This window comes from Microchirus variegatus, assembly GCF_963457635.1.
Source record: "Microchirus variegatus genome assembly, chromosome: 22".
NCBI classification, from domain to species: Eukaryota; Metazoa; Chordata; class Actinopteri; order Pleuronectiformes; family Soleidae; genus Microchirus; species Microchirus variegatus.
The window spans coordinates 13,448,877-13,476,769 of record NC_139823.1 but is presented as its reverse complement, the minus strand read 5'-3'; the positions used below and the strand labels follow the sequence as shown (position 1 = coordinate 13,476,769).

At 39.3% G+C, this 27,893-nt stretch overlaps 1 protein-coding gene across 3 annotated transcripts in view; it reads left to right on the top strand.

Moving 5' to 3' along the window:
- Nucleotides 1-23,869, top strand: part of ube2f (ubiquitin-conjugating enzyme E2F (putative)) — a 28,958-nt gene extending 5,089 nt beyond the window's left edge. For all 3 annotated transcript variants that reach the window (XM_083908977.1, XM_083908978.1, XM_083908979.1), the window contains exons 4-10: nt 940-1,005; nt 6,297-6,364; nt 7,791-7,861; nt 8,030-8,087; nt 13,391-13,423; nt 14,361-14,423; nt 21,272-23,869. In XM_083908977.1, coding sequence (XP_083765103.1) covers nt 940-1,005; nt 6,297-6,364; nt 7,791-7,861; nt 8,030-8,087; nt 13,391-13,423; nt 14,361-14,423; nt 21,272-21,322 — 410 coding nt within the window. In that variant the 3' untranslated portion in view covers nt 21,323-23,869. The remainder of the gene's footprint in view (nt 1-939; nt 1,006-6,296; nt 6,365-7,790; nt 7,862-8,029; nt 8,088-13,390; nt 13,424-14,360; nt 14,424-21,271) is intronic.
- Nucleotides 23,870-27,893: the final 4,024 nt, after the last annotated feature.

Sequence of the window (27,893 nt, the reverse complement as noted above, 5' to 3'; positions counted from 1 at the left end):
TAGCACATGTTCCACCCCATATTTTTGCTAGTTATTGCTGACTTGTGCACCATACCTATTTGCTGTGTACCGTCCTTGTATAGGTCATTGGAAACATGCTTTAAACTGAATTGCAGTTCCATGAAGATGTTTTTTTTATGTGGTAAATTGCTTGTGTTGCTTATTTATTCAAATACAATCATTTAAAGTATTTCTTTCACTAGCCATCACACCAGATTTATTTATTTTTTAACCCAGAAAACACTTGAATACATAAATATTGTTGCATTAAGATTACATTTATTATGGATTATTAGATACACAATTGATGGTGGTAAATAGTAAATATAAGGCAAACTTCAGGCAAAATCATACACACAAATAAAGTAATGAAGGCGAGTATGCAGCGTTGAAAAACATGTAAAAGTCAGGATACAGAGACATAAACACATGATTTTCTACTGCAGTTATATCAGCCAAAGTTGGCATAAATGATCTGTGAGCTTGGTGGAGCAAGTGTGGGAAAATACAAATTAGCGTTCAGATCAGTGATAAGATGTTCATCAATTATTTGTAAAGTGCTACATGTATATTTAACGTACAGCTCACAGTAAATTATTAGATAATTCTGATTTGGACTGTTGTGTTTGACTCCATTTGACTTCCATGTTCACTTTTCATTTCTAATCTATCAATCTATAATCTTATGTAGTGCAGTAAATGTCTTTGGACACCAGGGGGGAATGTGGTATCACATGGACACCCACAGGCATTTTGTATGCAAAAGAGAAAGTAAATGCTGCCTTCTGTGTCATAGTATGAGCATCATTCGATGTGAGGAAAGCATGTCATGAAAATACAATATTGATTTCTAGCCTCACTTTATACACACCTTTCGACTTTGAACTTTTATTTTAATAACTAATTCTAACTCCCCTCCTCCTACATGTTCCTGTCCAGGTACGTGCAAAGCCAGTTTCCCAGATGAGGACAAGCTGCATCATTTTCAGCTGGCAGTGTCTCCCGGTAAGAGTTAAAATGTTGGCTATGAACAGTATACACATATTAGTATATCGTAGAGGTGTCGAAAATAATAATTTCTAAGACGCGTTGCGTCGCGGTTCAGTGACGATTATGCTTCGGTGCAGTGGCAGCACATCATCGCTTACAGTCACGGTGATTTTCCAGTTTCTAGTTTTGTTTTTGTGGGGATTGAACATGTCAAATTCTTTTGGAAAGAAATGTTTGAATTCCTATTCAAGTTCGTGCTTTTCTGACTACCGGATTGACGAAAAGGTAGCCATGTGGGAGTCATTGCTGAATCGTACTGAATGACATTGAATAGAATAATTATAGAAAGATTCAAATCAATTAAAATTTCACTTGCAGAACACGTGGAATTGCCAGATTTCTAACGTGCAGTCACATCCGGTGCTTTTTCTATTCCACACCTTCTTACTGACAATATGTATGGATGTGTGCACATTGTGGAGAAAGAGGTGTGCTGCAACAATGCCTGGCAATTAATCATCCCTATAGCTTAAACACCTGAGTTATAAGCTATATATTTTTCCTAAATGTGTGGTTTAAAAGTGTGTGCACGTGTGTGTCTGGGCCTGGTCCCTGCAAATGTTAGTCATGTGTTTCTACCTCTGTGTTTTCCCCTATTATCGTTCAATTGCACCGCAGCTTTCTCAGTATTTTGATAGCCTTGCTGCACCATCATTATTCCCTAAATCCAATTCGCTGGTTCAGCACTACTCCAAGCCTAAGTGGGGCTACCTGTCAAATATTGCACAAATCGAACACACTGGTGTGGAATTACTCCAGTCCCTTGGGGCTCTCTTACCCCCAAACTCCTTTACTCCCTTGTCTCAGTCTGACATGGATTCTCGCCGCCCTTAAGCTCCATGTCACACTCTCATGCCACTCATTGAGTAACAATGAGAGATGGAAAAATATCTGTTTTCATGATGAAACTGTAGTGGGTTAGAGTCGCGTGTCCTGTACGCCAAACCACCTCAAAATGTTGTTCAGATAAAGGTAGTTCTGAACAAAAAGCATGTTTTTCTAGTGGGGTTTAATTTGGCAAACGTGTGTGGTGATTTTGACATATTTTAATGAATTGATCAGATTTGTCCTTGGCTGTTTTCTCAGACGCCTGACGTCTTTGATTCGTCTGTCTCTAGGCCAGCCGCAATCAGCTCAGGTTTCACAGCCTTCATTGTCAGCAAAATCTGAAGAGAAAGGCAAAGATCAGCAATTAGAGAAAAGGTTGGTGTCCTGTTCGTTAAGAGGAGTTGATGAGGAGATTGAGTTCCCGGAGAAAGACTTGCTCAATTATTTAAAGGCTTTGTCTCCCCTACTTTAACGCCACCAGACTTGCCTGATCGCACACACATTCACATCTTTCTCTTTCACTACTACATTGGGCATTTTCTCTTTTTGTCATTTCTCTGTTCTGTTTCTTTTCCTTTTTTTTTTTGGCTTTCTCCATTTGAAGTTAAGTCAAGTTTGTGAGCAGGGCTTCAGGTGTTTTTAAACACAAAAGCACCGCTACACCGGTATAGGTCTTCAAAAATGGCATCAAGAAGGGATTGTGCAGTGCTGCAGGAATTCACTGCCCCAAAAATATCGCTCTTCCGTCAAGAGATTCCAAAAAAATGTAATGGGTTTTTGTGTGAAAATGACAGTTAAGAAGGAAAAACTGCAGAGTTGTGCCAATTATGGAGCAAGTCGGCAATTGTAATAGTACCTGTCACGACATTAGACGTTGAAAACTTGTACAGTGTGTTTGCAAAATGCAGCTGCGGATCCAACAAGTGCCTTGTCATAAAAACCTCTAGGTGTGAGATTATAATGTACACGGAGGAGTTGTTTCTGCTTTCTGCTGCTCAGGACAAGTTTCTAGAAACGCTAATCTGGCAACTGCATTACTTATTTTTCTTTTCAGAAAAGAAAATCCTGATAGCATCCACAATTTGAACTGCAGGGAAGGTTTTTGTGGTCAAAAGGGAAATAAAACATTCAAATATACCAAAAAACCTTATCGAATGTTTGTCAAAATTGTTTTTTTCAGCTTTATCATGTTGTTTATTAGTGTGTTTGTCAGCTGGATCATGTGAAAGTACTGGTTCAAACATGGTGGAAGGACACTCGGTCCCAATTCATTGTAACTAGGCCAGTCTTAACTATGAGAGAGCAGCATCACAGTTAAGGTAATTAGTGAGAAATACTGATTTGGTTAGTTTGCCATGTGTGTGTTTTGTGCTTGCTCAAAACAGATAAACATGGTAAACAAAGGACCGGACTTGCAGCGATCGTGATTGCTGTTTTGCGGTAAACAACTAAATGTTTCATGTTGGTTAACAGCCAAGTCGAGGCTCTGGAGGGTACGCGGTCATCAGAAGTTCACCTCCTCCTGAGTATGTACAGCTTCATGCCTCACTTACAGTGTAGTGTGGAACTGTGGGAAGACAATATTGTTATATTTGCTGGTTGGTTTTCAGATAAACTTCCTCCATCTACTGAGCTTTTAAAGCTCTGTCGGACACAGTAATCCGACGCCACCTGTCTTGCCTTGTATCTGTCTCTTTGCAGCACCCTGGAAATCACAACTTAATCTGTGCGTTGGGGAGGGACATAATACTGTTAACAAAAGAGATGGAGTTATATATAAAAGTAAAAGTTAAAGTCTAAAAATACAGGAGCTCCCTGCGTGAGCTACCTTGAGTCATGACACCAGTGACGCCAATAATCAGTGGGTCTCTGTGTTCCCGCTGCAGTTTATGGGATTGATGTGACTCACAGTGGTAAGCAGACTCCCGCTGTTTCACCGTGGCTCTATACCTCGCTCGGATGTGATCGCAGAAAGACAAAAAGAGACTTTAAATCAAATCAATAGAGCAGCAAACCAACCACAAGCTGCTCTGCTGCTACTTTTGTAGTTCGGAAACGTGGACAAAGTAAAATGTTGCAGCAAACTCATCCCTTACGTACAGTATAGCCAAACACCTTGTGTTTATTTAGTGTATGTTTAGTTGTGTGTGTGCTTTCCAAGCCCAGTGTCTTGTGACCATAAACGGCAATTGTTCCAGTGCACTGGAGACCCCATGAATTATTTATGACTTTGAACTGCTGCGGTTAGTCGGCATACGCTTCTCGTCTTCCCCCTTTTCTGTCCCTCTTTCAGTTTGCTGCTCTTTTGTCACCTTGTCCCTTCTCCCTGTCTCGTCGTCTGTCTGCTCGTCTTAATGCCATTGTTTTTACTTCCTTTCTTTCCACTTGACACTTCTGTTTAAAATGTATGCGTCTCTCCATCTCACGCCGTCTCTTTGCCTCGTTAATAATACAGGAGATAATGTTTGTTTGGGCCGAGTAAATCGTTTCCCCGTCTTCGTTACACATAAGAGGACAGAACTGGGTTTGGTTTAGAGTGGCGTGTTACAAAGGCCGAGACGAGATGTATATATGTGTATATGTGTATATATATATATAAATATACATCTCCTCTAGTCTAGGTATGTGTGTATTTGTGTGTACATATATATATATATATATATATATATATATATATATATATATATATATATATATATTTGTGTATATGTGTGTATATGTATATGTATGTGTGTGTATATATATGTATATGTGTGTATATATATGTGTATATGTGTGTGTGTGTGTATATATATATATATACATATATATTTATATATATACTCTATATCAGGGGTCACCAACCTTTTTGAGATGAGAGCTACCTTAAGGGTAAAAAATAATATGGAGGGCTTGATTATTATGAATTCAACTGCATACACATTCATTCCAGTGCTTACTCCTAACGATTATCAGTTATTATAAACAATATCAAAGATATTTTACTGAGCCATCATATGGATACATGCAAGTGAGGTGAAGTGAAGTGAGCCCGCGGGCACCGTATTGGCTGACCGCGGGCTACCAGGTGCCCGCGAGCACCACGTTGGTGACCCCTGCTCTATATGATACTATATATAATACTATTTTAGATTTAATGTCATTTTTCTGTTTCTTGAAAGTTTTCATTTAGATATTTTCTCGGTAATGAGGTTTAGATAATGAGGTTGTTGGAGTTAAAGCGGTGAAATGGGGGATGGTGGTCATCTTATAATAAAGATATTCCTACATTTGGGTCAATATATTACTGCTGATCATTAGTCATGACCAATTACCAATACTTCCTTTCTTCTCAAATGCTTCAGTTCATCTGTATGAGCTCTAACGAGGTCTATTGGCAGTCATTTATTAGAGACAAGGTGCTGTAGTTGCTTCCTCCCTGCCTGGTATTTTTTTCTCATCCCGTTCGAAAAAGTAGATCACAGGTGGAATGAAAATGTCATTCGACTAATTAAAAACCCATTTAAAAGTAGGAACTTGGCTGTGAAGGTTACATACTGGGAGAGAGAGAAATGGAGGTCAGGAATTGGATCGCTTGTAGAATTGACACAGTATAAAACAACAAAGCAAAACTAAAAGAAAAGCAGTTGGGCTGATGAACGATTTCATTGTCACCATTGTGTTAGTATTCGCTGTCAATCTGCTCCACAGCGCAACTGCAGCATTAACATATGTACGCACATTAAAATGTATAAAAAGTCGTACACAATGTGAAGACGCACAATGTTGACTAACCAACAAAGCAGCAGCCAATTATGTTAATAAGTGACAGTAAACAATGTGTTCTATCATTTGTCATCCATCACAATGTTTCCCAGTACAAACATAATGATGCCAGTCAAGTGGACATTGGTCGTCCACTGTGAGTATTTCATTACATCTGGCATATGAGTGAGCTTCTGTGTGTGTGTGTGTGAATGCAAGACGAAAAGCTTTAATTAAGGTAGGCTCATGTTTGACCTACAGGACGTGGTCACACTGAAAGGTCACCCCTCTCACTTCTTCTCCCCTGAGATTACTCTTGAGATTTAGATTCAGCTCGTCCAGTTGAACATCTATTACCCCGACACAGACTGAATGAGCTTTGCTAAGGTAGTCAATGACTTTCTCTCCTACTCTTTCCTGATGTCTTGGATGCAACCGCCACCTTTTATTTCACAAGGTCTTTGTTAACTGTTGATACGGCTGCTGTGGCTCAGGAGCAGCTCAACCACTAATTGGGGGGTGAATGTAAAAGCACATAACGCAGACCATTAACCCTTAATGTTTCCATATCCTGAACCACAGTCTGTGATAAGATGAGTCGAGGCCTCGTTTCTCAGAAATGACTGACACATAATATTCTCGTGTATTCATGGTTGTCTCTGTTTTTTTTCCAGATGAGGGTTACTACCAAAGTGGAAGGTTTCAGTTTGAAATAGATGTTCCCGAAGCCTATAACATGGTGGTGAGTGTTCAAGGTCCAGTGATTCTCTGGTGGATGTCAGACTTTAGTGTATATGTATGTGTATATATATAAACATGTATATGTATGTGTGAATATATATATATATATGTATGTGCATGTATGTGTATATATATATAAACATGTATATGTATGTGTGTATATATATATATATGTATGTGCATGTATGTGTATATATATAAACATGTATGTGTGTATATATATATATATATGTATGTGTATGTATATATATATACATATGTATATATATGTATATACATATGTATATATATGTGTATATATATATATATATATATATATATATATATACATGTGTATATATATATATATACATGTGTATATATATATATATACATGTGTATATATATATATATACATATATATATATATACATGTGTATATATATATATATATATATATATATATATGTATGTGTATATATATATATGTATGTGTATATATATATATGTATATATATATATATATATGTATATATATATCTATGTGTATATATGTGTATATATATATGTATAAATGTATGTGTGTGTGTATATATATATATGTATATATGTATGTGTGTGTGTATATATATATGTGTATGTATATATATATATACACGTATGTATGTTTATATATATATATGTTTATATATATTTGTGTATATACACATACACATATATACACAGATGTACTGTATGTGTGTCTATGATGTTTATATGTATGTATGTGTGTCTGTGTGTATGTATATGTGTGTGTATATATATATATGTGTATGTATATGTGTGTATATATGTATATATGTATGTATGTATATACATATATACACACATATGTATGTTTGTATGTATATACATATTTACACACATATGTATGTATATATATATATATATATATATAAACACACATACATAAATATATATATCAAAACACTGAAGATGAGAGAATGACATGCATTTGTTTTATTGTTGTTATTGCGATCACAAAAATTGTCACTGAAAAAATTAATATAATGGCGATAGGAAAAGTCATTTTTGTAAAGCAATTTCCTTCACGCTAAAAAAACAGCGAACATGTTTGCTTGTGGTTCACTAATGACATGTTTGGTGGATTGCGTCAGGTAAACTTTAGCGTTTGATCTCCCTGGATTTAGAGGGAGAATTGTTCCTGCACACACGGTTTCACCTCTGTAATGAATTGAATTTCCTGGACAGATGCCCTTCTCATGACACCATGAGTCACAGTGTTTGAATGCCAGATGATTCAAGCATGAACAAATACAGAACTTTTTTTTTTTTTTTTTGAAAACTACATTGATTGATATATTGACATGTGTTAATGACATGTGTTTTCGTAGAGTCTGTTGCTTAATTTGTTTAGTAATATATATATTTTTTTTTATTAACTCCAGCCTCCTAAAGTGCGATGTCTGACCAGAATATGGCATCCAAACATCACGGAGAATGGAGAGATTTGTTTGAGGTAATGTAGCCTATACTTCTAGCCATTTTTTTTTGCTTTTAATGCCGTTATTCTTGCTGCTAAGAAACTGATAAGAAAGGCCAATAAATTGAAGGTATTTTCAGTAGACGGTTGTGAAACAGTTGCCATGATAAATGAACTTTTCATTTTATGGTTGTTTTTCTGCAGCTTATTACGGGAACACTCGATTGATGGCACTGGCTGGGCCCCCACTAGAACATTAAAGGTAATAATTGCATTTTTGTAATATAGCGTTGCTTTATCATAAAAACATATTCCGCTAGTATTCTGCCCCAGAAGTTCTTTGAAACATTTCATGAAAAATCCACCAAATTACAATCAGGCTGGGGAGAGGGATTCAAATTCTGATTCAGCTTTTATTTCTCTAAAGCAAGACATGGTCCAGTGGAGATGTATTATTTGTTTAATGGGTTCGACACCCCAGCCCAAAATATTTCAAAGCTTAGTACATTTGATCTCTGCCCATTAAGGACTCTTGTCGCTGTTATGTAAAGTGCTCAGAAGTAGAGACCGTGAAGCTAAAATAAATGTATTTACTAATCTCAAATTTTAGTGACTAAATAGTACCATGGATATACATGTTTTTGATTTAACCGCCTATCTGTAGCGTCCTAAAGCTCATAAGACCAACTTTCAGTCGCATCATTCCAAACAAAATACCAAGGATCACAGAATTTGACAGACATGAAGGTGCCTTCGGGCGTTTTTCACTGTTGATTTTGTCAGTTAAAACTTAATATTCCCAGTCCCACGTAAGACAAAACCCTGACTACCTATGCTTTACCCTTCACTCAGTTGAGCACTAATTGCCGTCTGTTCCGAAGCAGCCAAAGGGACAAGGTCTGCAAGCTCCTGTCAAGATTAGGCTTAAATCGTTTTTTGAAAGCGACTACAGTGGGAAACTAACTGCGGCGATGCTCTGCCTTCCATATTAAGTTTTGACTCCTGATCCGACGACAGGCACGTCGGTGCTTGTTGGCAAGGATGCAAGGCCAAATCAACATCCCCGCTCAATCACTGCACTGGGATGCTCTTGTAATTATGGAATTATGCAAATATATGCAGTCGCCTTTGGAGGAACAGGTTCTTGGCATCATTGTCAGAGATTGTCTTCCCCATTGAGAGGTCCCTCCCTGTTTTAAAGGTTTAATAAGTTTGTGTCAATCCAGGCTATCCACCCTCTTCTTCCTGCATATGTCTACTGTTAGCTACATTACATAAGCGTGCTTCTTTACCTTCCCTCAAGGGAAGCCATTTTCTGCTGCCATTTCTATACATTTTTGACACAAAGTAAAATCTAGTTGCAGTGCGATTGGATTCTGTTTATATGGTTGGACTTGATTTGATCCTAACTTGTCAGAGTTTTTGATGTTGCTTTACTTTGTTATGTTTTGATGTTTGTGTTACTGTCTTGCATTTTTTAAAATTTAAATTATCATTTTCAGTAAATGTGAACTTATATCGTTCTTTCTTCGGATTATAATTGGTATGTGCAGTGATGCGTTCCGTGGGTCCTACATGAATGTGTTTGAGTTAATCTCATCATAACTCTCGCTGATTTTTACGCAGCATTAACACTGTTGTTGAAATGAAGAGACAGGATTATTGGATTAAGGTTTGGTCACACCAGGTTTAAAATGCCAAAACTTGACAGCAAGGTTAATAATGTCCAGTGGAACTGCTCGAGTGAGATTATCCGTTTAAGGAGGCAAAATTAATCCTGATTAATGTTCCATGTAGAGTTCTACTTAGGTTAATATTGACATGCTATTGATGAGAAGTGAGCCGTCTTTACACGAAAGCCTTAAAGATTGGACAGCAGCTTATTACCCGTTTGTTAGCATTAATTTTATTTTTAGCTTCTCTGTGAAACCGAAAGCAGTCAATGTTATTTCTTTTCATTATGAAAGATCATTTCACACTAAATTAATTAACATCTCAAGCAAAAGATCCTGCTCTTGTCAGACACCTTAGTACAGATGATGTTGAGAGTATGTACACCCTATAAAATTAATATAGCAATATAAAAGTTACTTTTATGTGATGCAAATGTGTTTTCAGCTGTTTCTTTACTAGGAAAAAAAAGGAGAGGATCTTCTTGTCTTACAAGTGCACCTCACACAGCCATTATGGCCCAGGGTTGTGATGGGTTTATTGACGCTCTCTGATCTGCTCTTCGGTGTCTAAGCTGTGGTTTCTGTTTGGGTTTTTTCAAGTGGGACGAAATGGTGGTGTACATAAAATCCATGCCATCACATCCTTTACCATTTCCTGCTATAAACTCTAAGTGGTCTTTGTATCATGTAATGCTGTCGATAGCTGATATTTGCGTTGTCAGATCACAGTGATGATCGTGCACATTAAAACTAGAGGGAATAACTTAGTTAACTTAAATAAGCACAAGTCCGCTATACACTTTATGGACAAAAGTATCTGGACACCTGACCATTACAACAACAGGGACTGCAATGATGTATTCAAATACATATAAAGTACTTGTAATGTGGAGTTGGTCCCCCTTTTGCACATATACCAGCTTCCATTCAATACTTAACAGATTTGGTCAAATGTCTTTGTCCATATAGTGTATTCAAATCATCTTTAAATTTGTTTATATAAATCTCTGTATTTCTCGGCATGGGGGTATTAAGATCTTGTGTCACCCGGTGACATTCACGCTCTGTTTTATCTCAAGACAGACCGAGGCGAACAACACTGTGATAGTAAAGCGAGACCAAAAAAAGTGCCCACATTTTTCATGTCAACGCTGGTAGTATTGCTTGACAGAGCCTGTTTTTCTCATGAAGGACGCAGCATACATATGATGTTACATCGCTTCTTTTCACAAAGACCAAACAGAGGCAGAATAATGCCTAAATGATAATAATAATAAAAAAAATACCAAATGTTACACACTTAAGCTTTAAGGGATGACAATACTCTAAAGCCGTGTTATTTTTTCAAACAACCTCTGTATATTATCATTGTTTGGAATGCTTCTCTTCCTGGCCTCGACTCTAGGAAAGCACAGCGAGCAAAGCAGCTTTGCATACATTGTGGCTGTTTATCTTGGCCTGTGTTTGGGTTCACAATAGTCGAGCGATGATAACTCGTGCGCACACAGTCATCAGGCTTTCAGAAACACACTCTTTAGCAGTGTGTCTTTTATGTTACTGGCATGAATGCATCCGTGCAACATTTCACTGCCCTTATACATGACTTTTAAGAGGCTGTATCAGCTTAGTATAAAAACTGTTGCAGAATTGGGGTAAACCGCTTCAGTGCCTATGCAAAGTATTGCTCTTTGATTTTTTGGTTTTTGTTTTAAGCCACTCAGATTTACACAAATGCTGGTTTACAAATAGTTCTTGCAGTATGTACAGTATATTTATGGCAGTTGCTTTGTGTAACAAGGATGTATTTTAATCTCCTCTGTCACTTAAAAGTTGAATTTAATTTCATAGTTTCACTTGTTTTCCTTCCTTTTTTTTATTGGAGGCCAGTGAATCAGAAATCAGATTTTTTTCCGTTGCTCAGTAACCCAGTTTCTATCCTTCTATTCTACGACCAATCGTCACAGATTTTTTTGTTTGTTTTATTTCATGGCCCCAAGTCAAGTTATGTCACGTTTTTACTTAAATCCAGGTGTGAGAGTGGTTTTTGTGTGATCAAGTGTCACTGTGTGAGTGCACTAAAATGTGTGGGTGATGCTTTTCCCACCTTAATGGTTATCTTGCTTGCACACACATGTACATGTACATAAGACACACACCAAAAAATAACATCAAAACAATGCTCACATTGGTATTTTACCACTATGTACAGATTCAGAGTCCAAACATAATCATATGAAAGTTGTGTATGCATCACATCATTTTTTTTATGGGGTGTGTTTTTAGGAGATTTTTTCCATGGGTACAGATGAGCTTGAATTTCGAATGTGAAGAGCAGTAAATGACGGTATCATCAGCATAAAAATGGTGTGAGGCATTAGACAAGTTTGCACACAGATCTTTAAAGTAAATTGTTTACAAAATGGGTCCTAGGACTGAGCCTTGAGGTACACCTTTTGTAACCTCAAGACAGGTGGAACTAACTCTAGCCATCTGAACACAGTGTGTCCTATTTGCCAAATAATCTTTGAACCAAGTAGTAGCTTGTGTGGAGTTGCCATTGTCATGTAATTCTTTGTGCACTCTGTGGATGTTTTCCTTTCTATGTTGAGCCATTTTACGTACTTGAAAATAGGTATTTAATGGCACGTCACTGTCGTATTCAAGCACTGTCATGCTTTTATGAACATAGAATAAATGCATAGTGGCTTCATCAATCACTTAACCTTTTACTTCTTTGTAAAATTTTGTTTCAATAGATCAAATTGAAGGCGACTGGTGGGAAATGCTTCTTAATCGAGATGTTAAATAGACCCGTAAGAACAAATGGAACAATCCCAACATAGCTACGCTAGAGTGCCTTTGAGACAAGTCTCTATCTGTCCTTGAGTAGACAAGCAATTGTCCTGACTTAATGGTGTGGAGAGACCTGAGGATCGTAGCGAACAAACACTCACCGTTTTGTCTTGTCCTTTGTCCGAGAGAAAGAATCTATTGAGAGGAATGAGATGAACTGATGTAGAGCACGTAGAGTCATGACAAATAATTGTCGGAAGCTGTATTTACTGAAATGGCATGAACAACAAAACAAAGTGTTTGAAAAAAGAAAAAAAGGGTGAAGCAGTCTGAATGCGCTCGGCTTTTGTGTGTGGAATGAATGAAAAGGTAATTGAATGGAAGCCCTGAAAGCATGTATTTTGAAAGTGCCGACCAACGGTTTCAGCAAACGGCAATTTGCAGCTTGTCTTTTTGTGTGATCCTTGTCCGATCTCTATTATAATCTTTGTCACTGTTATCCTTGATTGGATTTCAACAGGCTGAATCTGTAAACAAAGAAAAGTCCTTGTAGCGATTAAAAGGAAATTCTGATGCTTTGCCCCCCCCACACACACACTCTACCTGTCCTCCAGTGACTCATTAAAGAGTCCCATGCAGAGCAGAGACACAGATTTCGACGTGTGGATATATTTTTTGAACTCCAACCTTTTGCTGTGCTGTTGCTTTTGCGTCATGGGACATGTAGAAATTCAGCAATTCTCAGGGCGCTTACTGCAGAGGGATCTAGTAACTGCACATTTTCTGATATCTGTAAAGTTTACATTTTAGTCCTGATTTTACTCAACTCTGTGTTGTTATCAAAATTGAATACCTTCCTTGTTCTTATTGAGTTTGTGTACATTTAAATGAACATCCGGAGGGGAAGTATTCTCAATTAACTGCGTTTCATCTGCGTTCATCACTTGTCTTATTATCCCTCCAGGTTACCTTCAGCAGAATTGAATTGTGATTTGGGGAAAAACAAAACACTTTTACACTCGATATCATGTTTTTTTTGTTTGTTTGTTTTAAAGTTTAATGGCATTGGTTGAAATTGTTTTCCATCTGCTTCCTCTAGGACGTGGTCTGGGGACTGAACTCTTTATTTACTGTAAGTTCTGCTTTATTGCTTCTTCATGCATTCAGGGTTTAATGAGGTCTAATTAAAAAAAACAAAACACACAACCGTGGTAAATACGTACAGAAAGAATTGAGTATAAAAATCTACAATGCTTTAGTAATTAATTGCTAAGTCGAGGTACAGGAAATATATTCTGATAATCCAATAATTGTTTCAGCAATGACTAATTATTGGTTAATTAACTAATGTGTAAAATACAGTAAATAATGCTGAGAGATCTGCTGCCTCTTCAACCTTAACAAATATACAGAATAGAATAAAATAAAATAATACTCTGATTTAGGGTTTTATCTTGGAGGACACATTTTCAAATTGAAAAAAAAGTGATTAATTCTGCTGCAAACATTTGATGGTGTTGAAACTAATCATTAATCAGAAATAATATCAAAATATTCCTATTATCTCAATGCAAGCTTACATTCATTAATCATTATACGAGTATTCACAATTACCCCGAGGTCGGCACTGTCCACAAAGATAGCGGTGATGACGATCTGCACTGATGCGCTGTAATGCCCCACATCTTGCCTCCTAATCAAGAAATAACCTCTCAGGCCATCCTTCTTTTTTTATCTAAAATAACACACACTGTTTGCCTCACATGTTGCACACGTCTCTCAGGCAACAGCGTAATTAAGCTGCTTTGTTTTGTTTTTTGCAGAATCCAGGGTGACATTGCAGCCTGTTAATACTGCAGAAATGGGCAATAGCTCCCTCTGCAACTCTCTTTTTTTTTTTAATTGGGAAAATTACCATAATTGATAGAAGTATTGAACTTTGAACAGACTAAACTTTTAAGATATTCCACCTGTGATCAGTTGCTGATGTTTTTACGACGATTTTTTACACTGCGGTTCACAGTGTTTTCCCCTTAACGTCGTCTCCTCTGTCTTTGCCTCTGCTGCAGGACCTGTTAAACTTCGACGACCCGCTGAACATTGACGCGGCAGAGCATCATCTGAGGGACAAGGTGAGACAGAGTCACGCTTTAATTTTCTCTTTTATCGTCAAACATCAGACAACCGTGACCTTATTCCTTTACAGTCAAATGACCCACCTCCCTTCAAAGCATCTCAGACTTGCTCATCACGTCCATAATCATATTTTTTTGACAGGACGTGCATCTGCTGCTGCTACTTTTTTCTGCCGTAGCTTTCACCGACGCTCCGTGTGCATTAATTGGCTTGTAGTCTTGTGGTAATTAGCTGAAAGTGCTGAAGAGAATAGAGCTGTCATTCAAAGCAGAGAACAGCATTGACAAGAAATTACATTGAGGAGCAATGCACATGGAAAAGGTACCAACTTAATTCAGTGGCTCTGCAGCAGGCAAGTGGCTTTTGCGATTTGTAAGTCAAATCAGCACCCAAAACTGCTCAGCTCAAGTCCCACTGCTCTTCTCCTGTGCAAGTATTTTTGTACGTATGATTACACATGTTCAAGCCTGCTGGTTTTTTGTCAGAGTCCAGCGTTCTGTTATTTGCAAACAATAATTACTTTCTTAGATTGCCCACCAGTCTAATGTTAATCTGCAGGGAGCCTGCAGGAATGGGTTTGGTATAAAATGGTTTGAGTTAAGTTGTGCTGAAAGCATTTTAAAGAACAATACTTGACCCATGGCCCTTTGCACATAGCCTTACCCATGATGCACTGGGGTACGCCCAGTGTTGCAGGATAATGGCAGGACATGTGACCCCCATTAGATGTGAAAGAGTTTGTTTGTGTTTTTTGTGACGGGAAGAGAGTGAGCGTGCAAGGAAATGATTGCTTGTTTGTGGCAGGGGTTGTGATTGTTTGAATGAGTCACTTGTCCCAGGTGTGTAGGAGGAGGAGGTTAGTGTCAGTGGGAGCCTTTTATCAAGTAAATACAAAACAAGTCATCGTTTTCCAGTCATGAACAATTATTTGTTTGCTGCGGCAAACATTTTTTCGGATAAACACCTTTTGATTGGGTCCGTTTTTTTTGTGAAACTGAAGCGCTAACAAACACTTGTTGGACCCGATATTCACGTAATCATAAAGCATGGACTGTTAACAGTACATTGTGATGGTTTCCACATGCACTCATGAGTTAAATCACGCTGTTACACTGCAAGATGCATTAAGCAGCAGTGTTATGTCAGGAAGTTTTGAAATCTGAATGATTCAGCAGCACAGTGACAAATATCGTTGTCCAAATAGTGGGTGGCACTACTTTAGAAGTCAAGGGGCACACGTTGAAATGTACATGTATGCTGGAAGATGCTAAAAACCATTAACAAACAAATTAGAACAGTACATGTGTTGTGTATCACCATGTTTACTGTACATCTCCAGCCTAGGAGGGTTACTCTTTGATGGAAGTTCAAACCAATGCTCACTATTTACAGATTCAGGAACACAGAGTACAACAATAATCATATGAAATTTGTATTTTTCAAGTGTATGCATCACGTTATTCTCATTTAATTGTTCATGCACTCTGTGGATGTTTTCCTTTCTATGTTGTGCCAATTGACTGAGTTGTAGAAGATGATAATGTGACTCAAAGTTTGCCAAAATCAAGGGTGGGGGGTACATTTTCAAAAAGCAGTAGTGCACTGTGCACGGGAAAGAAAGAATTACACGTCTTATAATATGGATGAGCAGAACATCATTTGCATGCTAAAGAAAACCCCCTTTGTCTGCAAAGCAAGTGAAGAAAAGTCGACATTTCATTATTCAGGCTGTTCGACTCGGCTATTAGACATTGAATAATACATCTCGAGTATAAATGTGTGATTCATGGAGAGGAAAACGGTAATAAGTTAACTGATGTTTTTATAAATCAAATATGATCTCTTTTTTTTTTGCATCCAGCATCGTACAAATGCACTTTGTGGAAGTTTTTTGGGGGGGGTTTTAATGTGCTGTCATAGTTCTCTGGAGTCGGAAGTGTAAAAAAAACAAAACCACAACGTCATTGAACCGTGACCCACTCCCGACTGAGTCACAGCTTGCTGTAATCAACGTCGGCAGTAAGTGGGTGGAGACGTGGGAGTTGGAGTGTCGACAGCACACACACACACACACACACACACGCGTGTTGATGTAGATGTGTTTGTGTGTGTGTTTGAGTGGAACTCCTGTGGCTGCTCACTGAACAAATTTGCTGGATAAAGTGGCTGAGAGGAAGCACGAGCGTAGGATATTCAGAGTGTGCGTCGTTATTTTTGGGGAGTGTGGTGTTAGGATTTGTGTTAGGAAGTTCTAACAAATATTACATTCCCATCGGTGCGACCGACGTTCCTTTGGTGTTGTGATTGTCCACTCAGGAGGACAGTGTAGCTTATTGTTGTCCTGCGTTTTTTTTTTAACAACAAAAACAACATAACATCTGTGTCCTCCACTGGATCACACAACAGTACTTAAGGCAGTCTGATGTGCTTCTAGGTTGTATATTGGTGTGAGAGTGAATGCTGAAGTCATCATAGTTTTCATAGACGGCAGCATTGGCGAAATACGGTGCACCAAAGTGCATCGTACCCCAGGTCAGCCAGCAGCTTGTTATTATTTAAATGTCACATGTCCATAAAATGGCAGGAGGTTCAAACTGACAACAAGCAGAAGGAGCACTGATGTGTTCTGAAGAGCTCACAGAGTGTAATTAAGAGTATTGAACCGAAAAATCAAATGTCAGAGCTCGTATAACTGGAGATTTCTGCAATGTTGACGACCTGCTTGTGTGGGACTTTCATGAGTTCAGCTCCAGTCCAATGTCTGCACACTAAAATTCATACATATGGATCATGAGTTATCATCAACCTGAGAAATCCTCTTTTTTTTACCTCTTACATACAAACTCTGTTGCTTATCTGAAACAGTTCAGCCTCCTCCATCTGTCGTCAATCGCGTCAAACAGACAACTCACCGTTCACCGTCTCCTTATCTTGCTTCTGTTCACCTTATCGGCTTCCCGCCTGTAGCTCTGTTGGAATTCACAAGAGCGCTGGAGGTAGAAAGAGACATCAAGGTTGTTGTACACTAAAAATAACACCGACTGCATTCGCTAATTGTGTGTTCAGTTTATTGTTTATATATTTATGCCTTTTACAGTCGCAATGAATTAGCTTAAGTGCTCAGCAGATGTTTTTGGAAGACGTAATTAAGCATATGCCCAGTTGTAGATGTGAACTTAGCTTTGTCACTCATCTTTAGGAGGCAGGATTATAGGGAAGGTCACTGTTTGAGTCCTTGAGTCTTTAAAGATGCATGGTCAAGCGTGCTCTGCTAATGGTAAAACTGTGAAATGGCAGCACAAGCAAAACAATAACTCATACAGTTTGGCATCTGTCACCTTCACATGGCGTGTCCCTATTTGTAAAGTTCATTACTAAGGTCTCAGGCTACATCCACGCTACTCTATTTTCATTTGAAAATTCAGATTCTTCTCTGAAGAATAGGCCCACTTTTCAAACTACTTCAATATTTTCCAGCTGGGGTCGTAACTGAAATCCCTGTCCTTACTTTTTTACCATTGTTTCTCATCAGTATTTCCTGAAACGAATCAAAAAAAGGGCTCAATGTTTACACCAGTGTTCCCTGAATAGTCGCACAATGTAGGTTTTCAGGTGTCTTAAAAGGGATCGCCAACAATATCTTTGCTCCTTCTTTTCTAAAAATCAACTCCACCCATACAGTGTATTTCTACTAAAAAGTACAGAATTCTTATAAGAATATTGTGTCGGTATTATCATGGCTTCCCTCCGCACCTCTGCATTCCCACGTCTCCTCTCTTCTTCTATTGTCCTTGCTCGTCTGTTTACCTATCACTATTACATCCTTGGGCTTTCCTTAGTGCTTAGTTTTCTTCTTTTTTGTGTGTGTGTGTGTGTGTGTGGAACTGTTGGTGCCTACAGGGTTTAATTTGCATCTCCTTCGCTCCGATGGTGGCACATATTTTGAGTTCCTGTAGAGATTGCTGGAGGAGAGTTAATTGCCTTCAGCGGATGAAATGGAGCCTAAAAGAGAGGAATCCTTTGGTATAACAGAGTCTTCAAACTGATGAAAGTGATTTGCAGCGTCAACCGCTTTTCTGCTTTAGATTTTGCTGAGATATCATTAATGGAGTTTTTAATAGGTTGTATTTTTCAGGGATTGTTTATTTTATTTTGAAAACTACATTTAGTGCGTTTAATATCAGTGTATATATTCTTTGTCCTCCAGGTTTATATGAGGTGCCTTAATTAGGCCAGGCTGGAGCTGCACATATTTTTTTTTTCCGACACCTCCACTGTCTCTGTTTAACTTTCCTTCCTGCGGGATCTCTAAACCCTGCAGACCTTACTTTTTCTTTTCATTGCAGCATATGGCAAACTGTATGTATTTGTGCCCGTCTTCTCGAAAAACTCTCAAAGACAGATGGTTAGCCAAGAGTTGGTAGGAAGACAGGTGGGCGGACGAGGACAAGCGGTAGATAAACAAATAACTCGTATTTGCAAGCGATGCTCGTTTTCCACAGCACAACTTGCTGAACCTGCACTGTTTTAAAATGCATAAATTAGTCAGGAAATATTCAGTTAAATACTTTACCGTGAAGGTGTCGCATTTCTAAAATGGAAATGTTGTTCAAAGATTTCCACAGAATATTGTGGGTGGATGCAAGTTATCGTATACTACAGACTGGACCACAAAGGGACAACATTTAAAATAATCTGTGTGCTTTATCTGCGATGCTTACCAGTATGGCTCAGTCAGAGGCTGTTTCAGGTGGTCTTTTAGACGATTGCCATGCAATTTTGTGAAGAAATATTAATTTTTCCTGGAGGAAGAATCCTCCAAACTTTGATCTGCTAACAACTGAGTCATTAAAGGTGCCATATGTAAGAATGTGGCCAAAAACAGTTACTACATTCAAATTCAATATACAGAGGTCTTTTAGGTTTCGTTTTCTGACGTAACTGGCAACCCGTGGTTGCTCGGCAGCTGAGACTTAACTAACTGCAATGATTGGTAGACGGCGGTAGGTGGCGCCACATGCCAAAACATGATTTCAAAACATAAACATGATTTGCAGTCTGCAAAATATTTTTTTTAATGCAAATATTTGGGCTGTATTGTTGTTGTTGGTGAGGTCAGTTTGTTATATGAACATTATTCCTGAGTCTCTGTGACATATTAGGAGGATTTTATGGCCAGTTGCTTTAGATTTATTACACAATGCACCTTTAACAACTGAAAAACCGATGCCATTTCCACCAAACTCAGCTGTTAGCATGGCTAATTTAACCACTTCAGCAGACGCACATACGAAAAATGGGTTATTAATTGAGTATTATGAATTAAAAACATGGAGGTTATGTTTTTGGCAGTGTTTTTGTCTGTTTAAGAACAGCATAATTCCAAAAAGTTCAGAATGGAAGGAAGAAATGTTTAGATTTTGGTAGTGATTCCACCAACAACAGACTTTTTAAACGGCAGCTAATTAGATTTTAAGAGGAGAGCGTCACTGAGCTTCCACAGGGTGATTATTAGTCTAATTAAAACACACAGTGATTGGGCGTGTGTAAATATTGAATAATCCCCCACACCCTCCAATCTATAATCCCTCTTTATTTAGCTCTTGTATCACATCGTGCCACTGTGTAAATGAACCAGAATGGCAATCCTACTTAAAATACACAATCTGTTGCATCCACACTGCATTACTTTGAATTATTTGTTGCATCTTGCACCTTAATAGAGAGGAAGTCAGGATATAGAGTTTTTGTATATATCTGGCAGCATTTCAGCATTGCGGTCTCTTCCTCATCAGATCCTCACTCTTTCCCCCCGGCTCATGTTTTGCTGTGGCCGCACACACACACACACACACGAGCCCCAGCTGTGTGTACGTGACTAAATGACCACTGAAGCTGCAGCATAAATCATTTAACTTATGACAGTGTGGGAGACTTGTATGTGGAAATGTCATGTTCAACTGCAGGCCGTGCAGAGCGAAATTAGAATATATAACGGCCCTGGACCTCTAAGGTGATAGATCAGTTTTTGAGGGGTAACTGTAGCAGATAAATCCTCACACCATGTTCTGAAACAAAGTTGGAAGCAATTACACATGAGATGTTTTTTTTGTTTTGTTTTCATTCCATTTATCTTGTTTTTCAAACCCTTGAATAAACACACTGAGTCAGTCTGTAACTATTTTTAGTAGTAAACATTCCTCCCTGCACGTCTATAGACATTTTTTTGCAATATGTTGCCGCTGTAATGGTGTATGATCAGTTGCGGCAATTACTACAGTCTCTGTTATTTACAACATGTCTTCTAGCTGCAGAAGAGCTTTCTAATATAGACTGGAAAAGGAAATCTTTTCACCAAACCGGTGAACAATGCTGCTGCTGCTGCTGCTGAAACAAAAGTCATCTGGCTTACAGTATAATTGGTGGAAAGAAAGAGATGAGAGGGTGACATGACTGAATGGACTAAACTGAGTGCTGTGAGAGGAGGAATGAGGATGAGGTCACACACACACAGAGAGAGAACGGTCAGGCCAGATATAACTAGGAGGGATGAGTCAAAGACGCCGCAGAGACGAGGTTATAAAATGGTTGATGGATGGATCGAGTAAAGGGGAGGTGGAAAAAAGACAAAGCACCTTCAGAAGGGGCATAATTGAGTAAACATGGGCCATGGGAGGAGATGGGGCGTGCATGGCCAGAGGTCGTATGACCAAGAAAATTCATCATCCATCAAGAGGTAACATAGACTCAAAGAAACATGAATGTGATCTTCTGTGATGTGTATAAGAAAGACGTTATAACACACGCATGTGATGTCTGACTTGTCTTTTTCTCTTCTGCGCAGGAGGATTTTCGGAATAAGGTTCAAGATTACATCAAGCATTACGCCAGATGATAGAACCGGCTCACGTCAGCCCGCACCAATCAACCAAACTACTCTACCTTGCCTCCGCTTATCACGGCCAACTCCCTGATGTGTGTGAACCAACAGCTGACTCTGACTCTCACCTCTCTTCCTCCTCTCGACGACGTACTGTAGCTCCGACTGCACGACCACGCCCTTCTCCGTTCAATCCACTTGCAATAAACTCCCATCTTACAGGAAGAAAGTAAAAAAAAACAAAAGTGTACGTTGAAGAAAGGACTGGGCTATAAAAGAATATATGCTTTAATAATGCTATAAGTGTGAGTGTTACAATGACCACAATGTCTGTTTATCTTGGCGAGATCACTGGATACGGCCGCCCCTCGCGGAGGTTTCCCTGAGCCAATGGAGAACGAGTGATGGCAACTGTTCGATGAGATGAATCATGTCTACACACAGAAAACCACCTACTTTTAGCTGTTTTTAAAATTTGAAGAATCATGAGAAAGAATACCTGACTCAAACTCGGGATTCAGTGCCTGCCATGTTTGTGTTGCTTCAGAGAAAATGCATGAATTGCAAGCATAACACACACACACACACACACTCACCTGTGAATGCATGTACAACCATTTCTTTATACTTTAAATTTTGAAAGTCCACACACTCCCCCCACCTCTCACTTGACAGCATGTGAATGGCCACATTTTTTAAATTCTATTTTGAGTTCAGCATCACTTTATTTTTTTGTTTTGTTAGCTTCTGTTTTGTTTTTACAGTATTTATCTTCACTTGTTTTTTCCTCCCTTTATGCTGAGTCTTGGCACAACCTGTCTGAAAGTGACAAGAGGGGCCGTTTCTGGCACCGTAAGCATCCCATTCTGCCCCGAAGTGATGACGCTCCGAGGGCGTATTATAACCTTTTGTCTTATAAACACACAACAATTGGTGAGGCTATTGGCAAGCGAGCATCACCACCACCACGACCACCCACTGTTGGCAAGTTAACGCATCAGGCAGCAGAGCAACGTTACAGAAAGTAAAATAAAGTAAAAAAAAAAAAATAGGTCATGCATGTGGGCGAAAGCTACTCAATCGCTATGTGTATAATAACAATAATTAAAATGACAAGAAGTGAACAAAACTGATAAGGAATTATCAGCCGACTGTGCAACTCACCTCGTAGTTTAAAACATGTCTGTTTTCACCATCATTGTCTTAAAACTTGGTGATTAATTAATTTAAGGGCATATGAAAAGACAGAATTCATGTCAAGCTCGTGTTTCTCTGTAGTAACTTATGGAATAATAATAATAACAATAATAAATCAATTGAGTTATTTCATTTACAAAATGCGCATAAAATAAAAAATGGCCGACTTCCTGTTGAGTTGAGGCCATGGTCTCTATTGACTTTTTTGTTCATCTTGGGCTGTTGCGCGTTCCCGCTGAGTTTCATGAATATCGGTGCAACTTCATTTCAGCTTTCTTTGTCCGTGTTTTGGATTGTTGCTGATTTGCACGGCAATTTTCGTACATTTTCGCCTACATTTAGGACCAAGAACAGTAGTCTGTCGCACCACTGCGCGAGTGCTCAGGCCTGAATATCGTTTTTGGAGAACACGGCAGGTGGTTGTAGCAGTTCTCGGTGTCCAAATACCATGACATGATTAGTTTGGGATCGTAAAAGCTCTTTTTCTGTTTTGTGTGTTGTTGCTGATGCTGGAACAGCAAGCTTTCCCCCCCCCCAAAGGTACGAGTGTGTGCAGCTGCTTAGTAACACAACCATTAGGAGCGCCCCGCTCTCTCTGAACTGCCCTGTGATTGGTCAATGTCATGAAATTGCAAATCATTGCCAAAATGTCTTGCCTACCCCAGCTTTAAGTGATAATAGAGGTTGTGTCAGGGCTGTTTCATTGTGGATTGTTGGCCATTCAATGCATGTTCAGTGTGTGTGTGTGTGTGTGCAGACACGTGCTTATAGAGTGGGTGAGTGCGAGCGTTGCCATGTTGAAACCATGACTTGTTAGCATGCTCTGGTCTCCCCACCCCTGCCCTCTCTCCCCTCACCTGCCCCAAGTTTTAACATCTCATGAAATTAAACAGATAAACAGACAACACAGGACCTGAGCGAATGATAAAGCCTGTCGCAGACAGTCGTGAACGTGGCCGTTCCATGGTGTTTTGTTTTTTTTGTTTCACTGCACGTTTTCGGTCCATTCGAACCCTGAAGGCTAACCCCCGTTGCCTATTAATTTGAAGCCGTCCACTTTTAACGGCAGTGACAGCTAATCGCCTCTAGGGTACGGTAGCCCAACACGATGTACTTTGTCATAGCCTTACTAATACTCTGACTCTAGCTTCTCATTGGACACCTCGTGTATGTCCTTTAGTTTGGCTGTCAGCAGTGTTCGAATCGTCCCAGGATGTAACTGGGAAATCTCTTGTGTTTGGGTTAGCTCTCGTCTTCAGGCCAGAGGAGAAGATTCGACAAGATCGGTCTTCAAATCCTCAGTCTTTTTTTTTTTTTTTTTTCTCAGATTGTATATCCATTTTTTTAAGATATATTAAAAGAGAAATATCACGAATGTCATGTGGGGGTTTTTTCAACTGTAAATAACTGTGTTTGCATTGGGAATATTTGGTTTGTAGAGAGGTTTGTGGTAGACTGGGTGAAATCCGCCGATTCTGCCTGCGATTTGGTTTCACTCTGCAGATCCGTATTTCACGGAGATTCTGGCCAAGTTCTGCTGAAGGGCTTAACACAATGATGACAGAGAGCTGACATCAAGCAGCTTTTGTAAACATCCAGCATGGTCGCCAGAGAAGAACCGGCGCCTCTCAATCTGGCTGTTCCATTTTTGAAGGTACAAAACTCAGCACTGCACTGTGGTCCTCAATCCTAAACATTCACATTTACATCCGTTTCCTTCTGACATCTCTCGGGCCCCCTGCTGTACCTTCAAGTACCACGCTTTGGGAACCACTGGATTGATGTGATTTGAGTGTATTTTGTTCTAAATTCCAATATTTTTGGTTTATTGACAATTCTCTGCAAACCGAGTACACATTTTTCATCTTCTGGTACTTTAAACCAAATTTAGTGACCTACATGTGCTGATGGACTCATTCCCCCAAAAGGTCCATCCATCCATCTTCTACCACTATATCCTCCACACGATGGTTGGTCGTGGGGGCCCCCCAAAGGGCAAAGTCTAAAGAAGAAATGTGGTAAGTACCTTTTCCTTTAATTTTGCCATTTCTGCTGCTTGCCTCTTGTACTCTCTGTCTTGACATGAAACAAATCACTTCCCGTGTGTGGAGCGCACGAACGTCGCCGGGTGACACGACACCCGAACCCCTCTACGCCGAGAAACACAAGAGTCGTGTGGAGCTCATTCAGCTTTGTGTGAACTCATTTTGCAGGTGGTTTTGCAAATGTAATACATATATTTGTTTATATTTAAAAGTTACACACTGCGGTTTTTTTATTTGTGCCCTGCTTGCACAAAGTGCATACAGTGAACTGTGCAGTATATAATCACCTGCTCTTCGTCTACCCCCATAGATATGAGGTGTCGTCAGGCAGGAAGTGGGGGGATATATGTGGCTGCTTCTTCCCCATCTGAGAAACTGTCACACCTTTTACCCGACTGAGCAAGGTGCTCACATACTGCTGTCATCTGTCACACACAGCCTGTCATTAGGCATGTGCAGCGTTTGCCGCGTGTGTGTGTGTGTGTGTGTGTGTGTGTGTGTGTGTGTGTGTGTGTGTGTGTGTGTGTGTGTGTGTGTGTGTGTGTGTGTGTGTGTGTGTGTGTGTGTGTGTGTGTGTGTGTGTGCGTGCAGTGACCACTGACAGCCACAGCCAGGTAATGAGACGGTTGAATGCAATAAATCATCCAGTGTGTGTCTGTGGATGTTCTGCTCCCCGCTGGTCCCCTAATACATTCTGTATCGAATCTTCTTTAACCAGAACCTCAATTAACTCAAATTCATCAAAACACATTTCTACTTCCATTTACTGTTTGGGGTGGGGGGGGGGGAGTATTGAGGCGCTGCACAAATTGTTTCCATACGGATTTCCTCGCTGACAGCACACCTGCCGCCCACATTAAGGGAGAGATTAATGGACTCCAATGGCGGGATATTTGTCACACAAATTGGCTGAAGCTAACATTTAGAGGCCCACAGCTGGTATACTGTCTATTCCAGCTCCTGCACAACTGTGGAGAAATCTTGTTTCAAACTAAAGTTAACATAAGTGGGGAGGAAAAAGAAACCACATATATGACGAGTGCATGTCAAGACGTGGAATCGAAGAGGATCAAATCGCAATAGTTCGATCCTTGATTTCATTCGCATCACACTGTTAAAGGGGACACATTATGCAAAATCAACTTTTTATTCATTTAAATCCTAATATTTGGGTCTCTGGAGGTCAGTCGACAGTGTGAAAAAGCTGACTCACTCATGTTTTTGTGGTCCTCCTCAGTCTAAGTACAGGAGATAAAACACACGATGTTGACTTCCGCGCTCATGGCTACGTCACAATGCGCTAAATTCCTGGAATTGTTGTCTCGCGGAGCTCCGCTTTGTCCGTGAAACACGCCAGAGTGCTGGCGAGGGCAACGGCATTCAAAAACCGGAAGTCCGCTAAAAGTTCTATTCTTGGCTCCACAGTGCAGCACAGAGTTCTACACAAACTTCCAGCCTCAGAGGATTTATCTGTCCAGTGGATACATCTTGTATATGACCGCAATGTGCCTGCTAGAGCCTGCAGGCTCTAGCAATGATCACTTTTTCAAATGCTCCCAGTAGCCTCTGTGGCTTAAGTTTGGTTTTACCTTTTTTTTTAAGGTGGAACTAAAGAGATACTACTAAACAGAGCGTTCTGAACAGGGCTGTTCTGATAGGGTGATTGAACTGCTGTGGTGCTTCATCCTTAAGGTATTTTGACCAAAGTATGTCACAGACATGTTCATTAGGACACCAGGGAACTAGTCTCAACTCAGAGAAATAGGGTATATATGTCCCCTTTAAATTACATCCTCAACAGAAAGTGTGCTGTCAACATATCTGCAAGTGAATGAATGACACAAATATACTTTGTTCAGATGTATGTGGAGAGCAAAAAATCACACATTATTGGTAGTGTCAGTTGGCCCTGAAGCCGTACAGTAAGCGTTGGATCAGATGTCAAAGGCTCATCTTTGTTCCTTAATTCTCCGTGTGTGTGTGTCTGTGGGTTTGAGTTTCCTCCATCCGTCTGTCTGTTTTGTTGTGTTGACCTCGTGGGCGTTTGGTGCCGGCTGCTTGTTTCTCTGCTGCTTCTCTTGACTTCCCTTCCCTCGTCTCTTCTGCCAAACCTGCACGGCTCTGATTCTGGAGGTTTCCAATCTTTTCCAAGCTTTTTTTCTTATTTCTGCAGCCTTTTCAAATGAATCTTTTGACCAATGTTTTCTCCCCGTAAAAAAGCTGCAACATGTGAACTCTTAAGGCAGAGGATTCGTGGGGACGTTTGTGATCAATGTTACACCTTAGCTTCCATCATGGAACTGATTATGTTAAAGTTGCTGATGGAATATATAGTGATACTCTGGGTATAAATATATATAGAAATACAAACCAGCCTAATTTAAAATAAATCAGTAATGGTCTGTTTTCGTGGAATTATTCTGAACCATCACTAATGCTAATTTCACTTTCGGTATTTTCTATGACTTGTATGGCTTCCAGAAATAAAAAAAAATCAGCCACAGCCTGAAAACCAGTAACTTGTTTCCACCATATATGTGTATGTGCTTAATCAGCTGACCTAAATATTACTGAATGACTCGGTTTTGTCAGGGTTCAACTTGGTAAAATGGTAAAAGAATAGTTCAGGAAGCATGAGACACAGTCAAGAAAAAAATAATGCAAATGTGGACATAGATAAATATAATAATGCACTTTGTACTGTAAATACTGTAACTCACTACAATGAATTGTCTCTCTTAAACACACAGATGTGGTGGCAGCATTTGGAGCCTGCGTTGAGTCATGCTGCTCATCGTCTTGCATCCATCCATGCTCCGTGAAGGTCTAGGGCAGCCTGTAAGTGCAATCCCTGAGGCAAACTCTGCTGATCAGTGTAAAAACCTTAAGCTTTCTTCACTCGTGAGTTTCATTATTATGTCTTCCGTTCAGAATTGTTTTTAATGTGTCTTAAAAATATAGCTGATGATGCACAGCAGTTAACGTAATCCCTCCTCAAATCATTTATAATAAACACTGACCTTTTCAGGACCAGAGGTCCTCTTGGGCACCGACACCTGGTCCTAATAAGACAGGTAATTATTTTATTTCAGAATGTCTTGCTGATTACACAGCACACCACCATCTCCCTCCCTTTATACTGTTTAAATTTCAAATTTAAGGCACAACAGCTGGTGTTCTTTTTTTAAATAAAACTTTTTTCATCATTTTAAATTGATAATACACTAATTAACATGCAGTAAACTGTAAATAATTGCCATATATTAAAAGTTATTCTGGGCAAAAGCACTCAGTCACATGACATTTTCTGATCCTTTTGTGGTTAAAATAAGCAAACCTTTAGA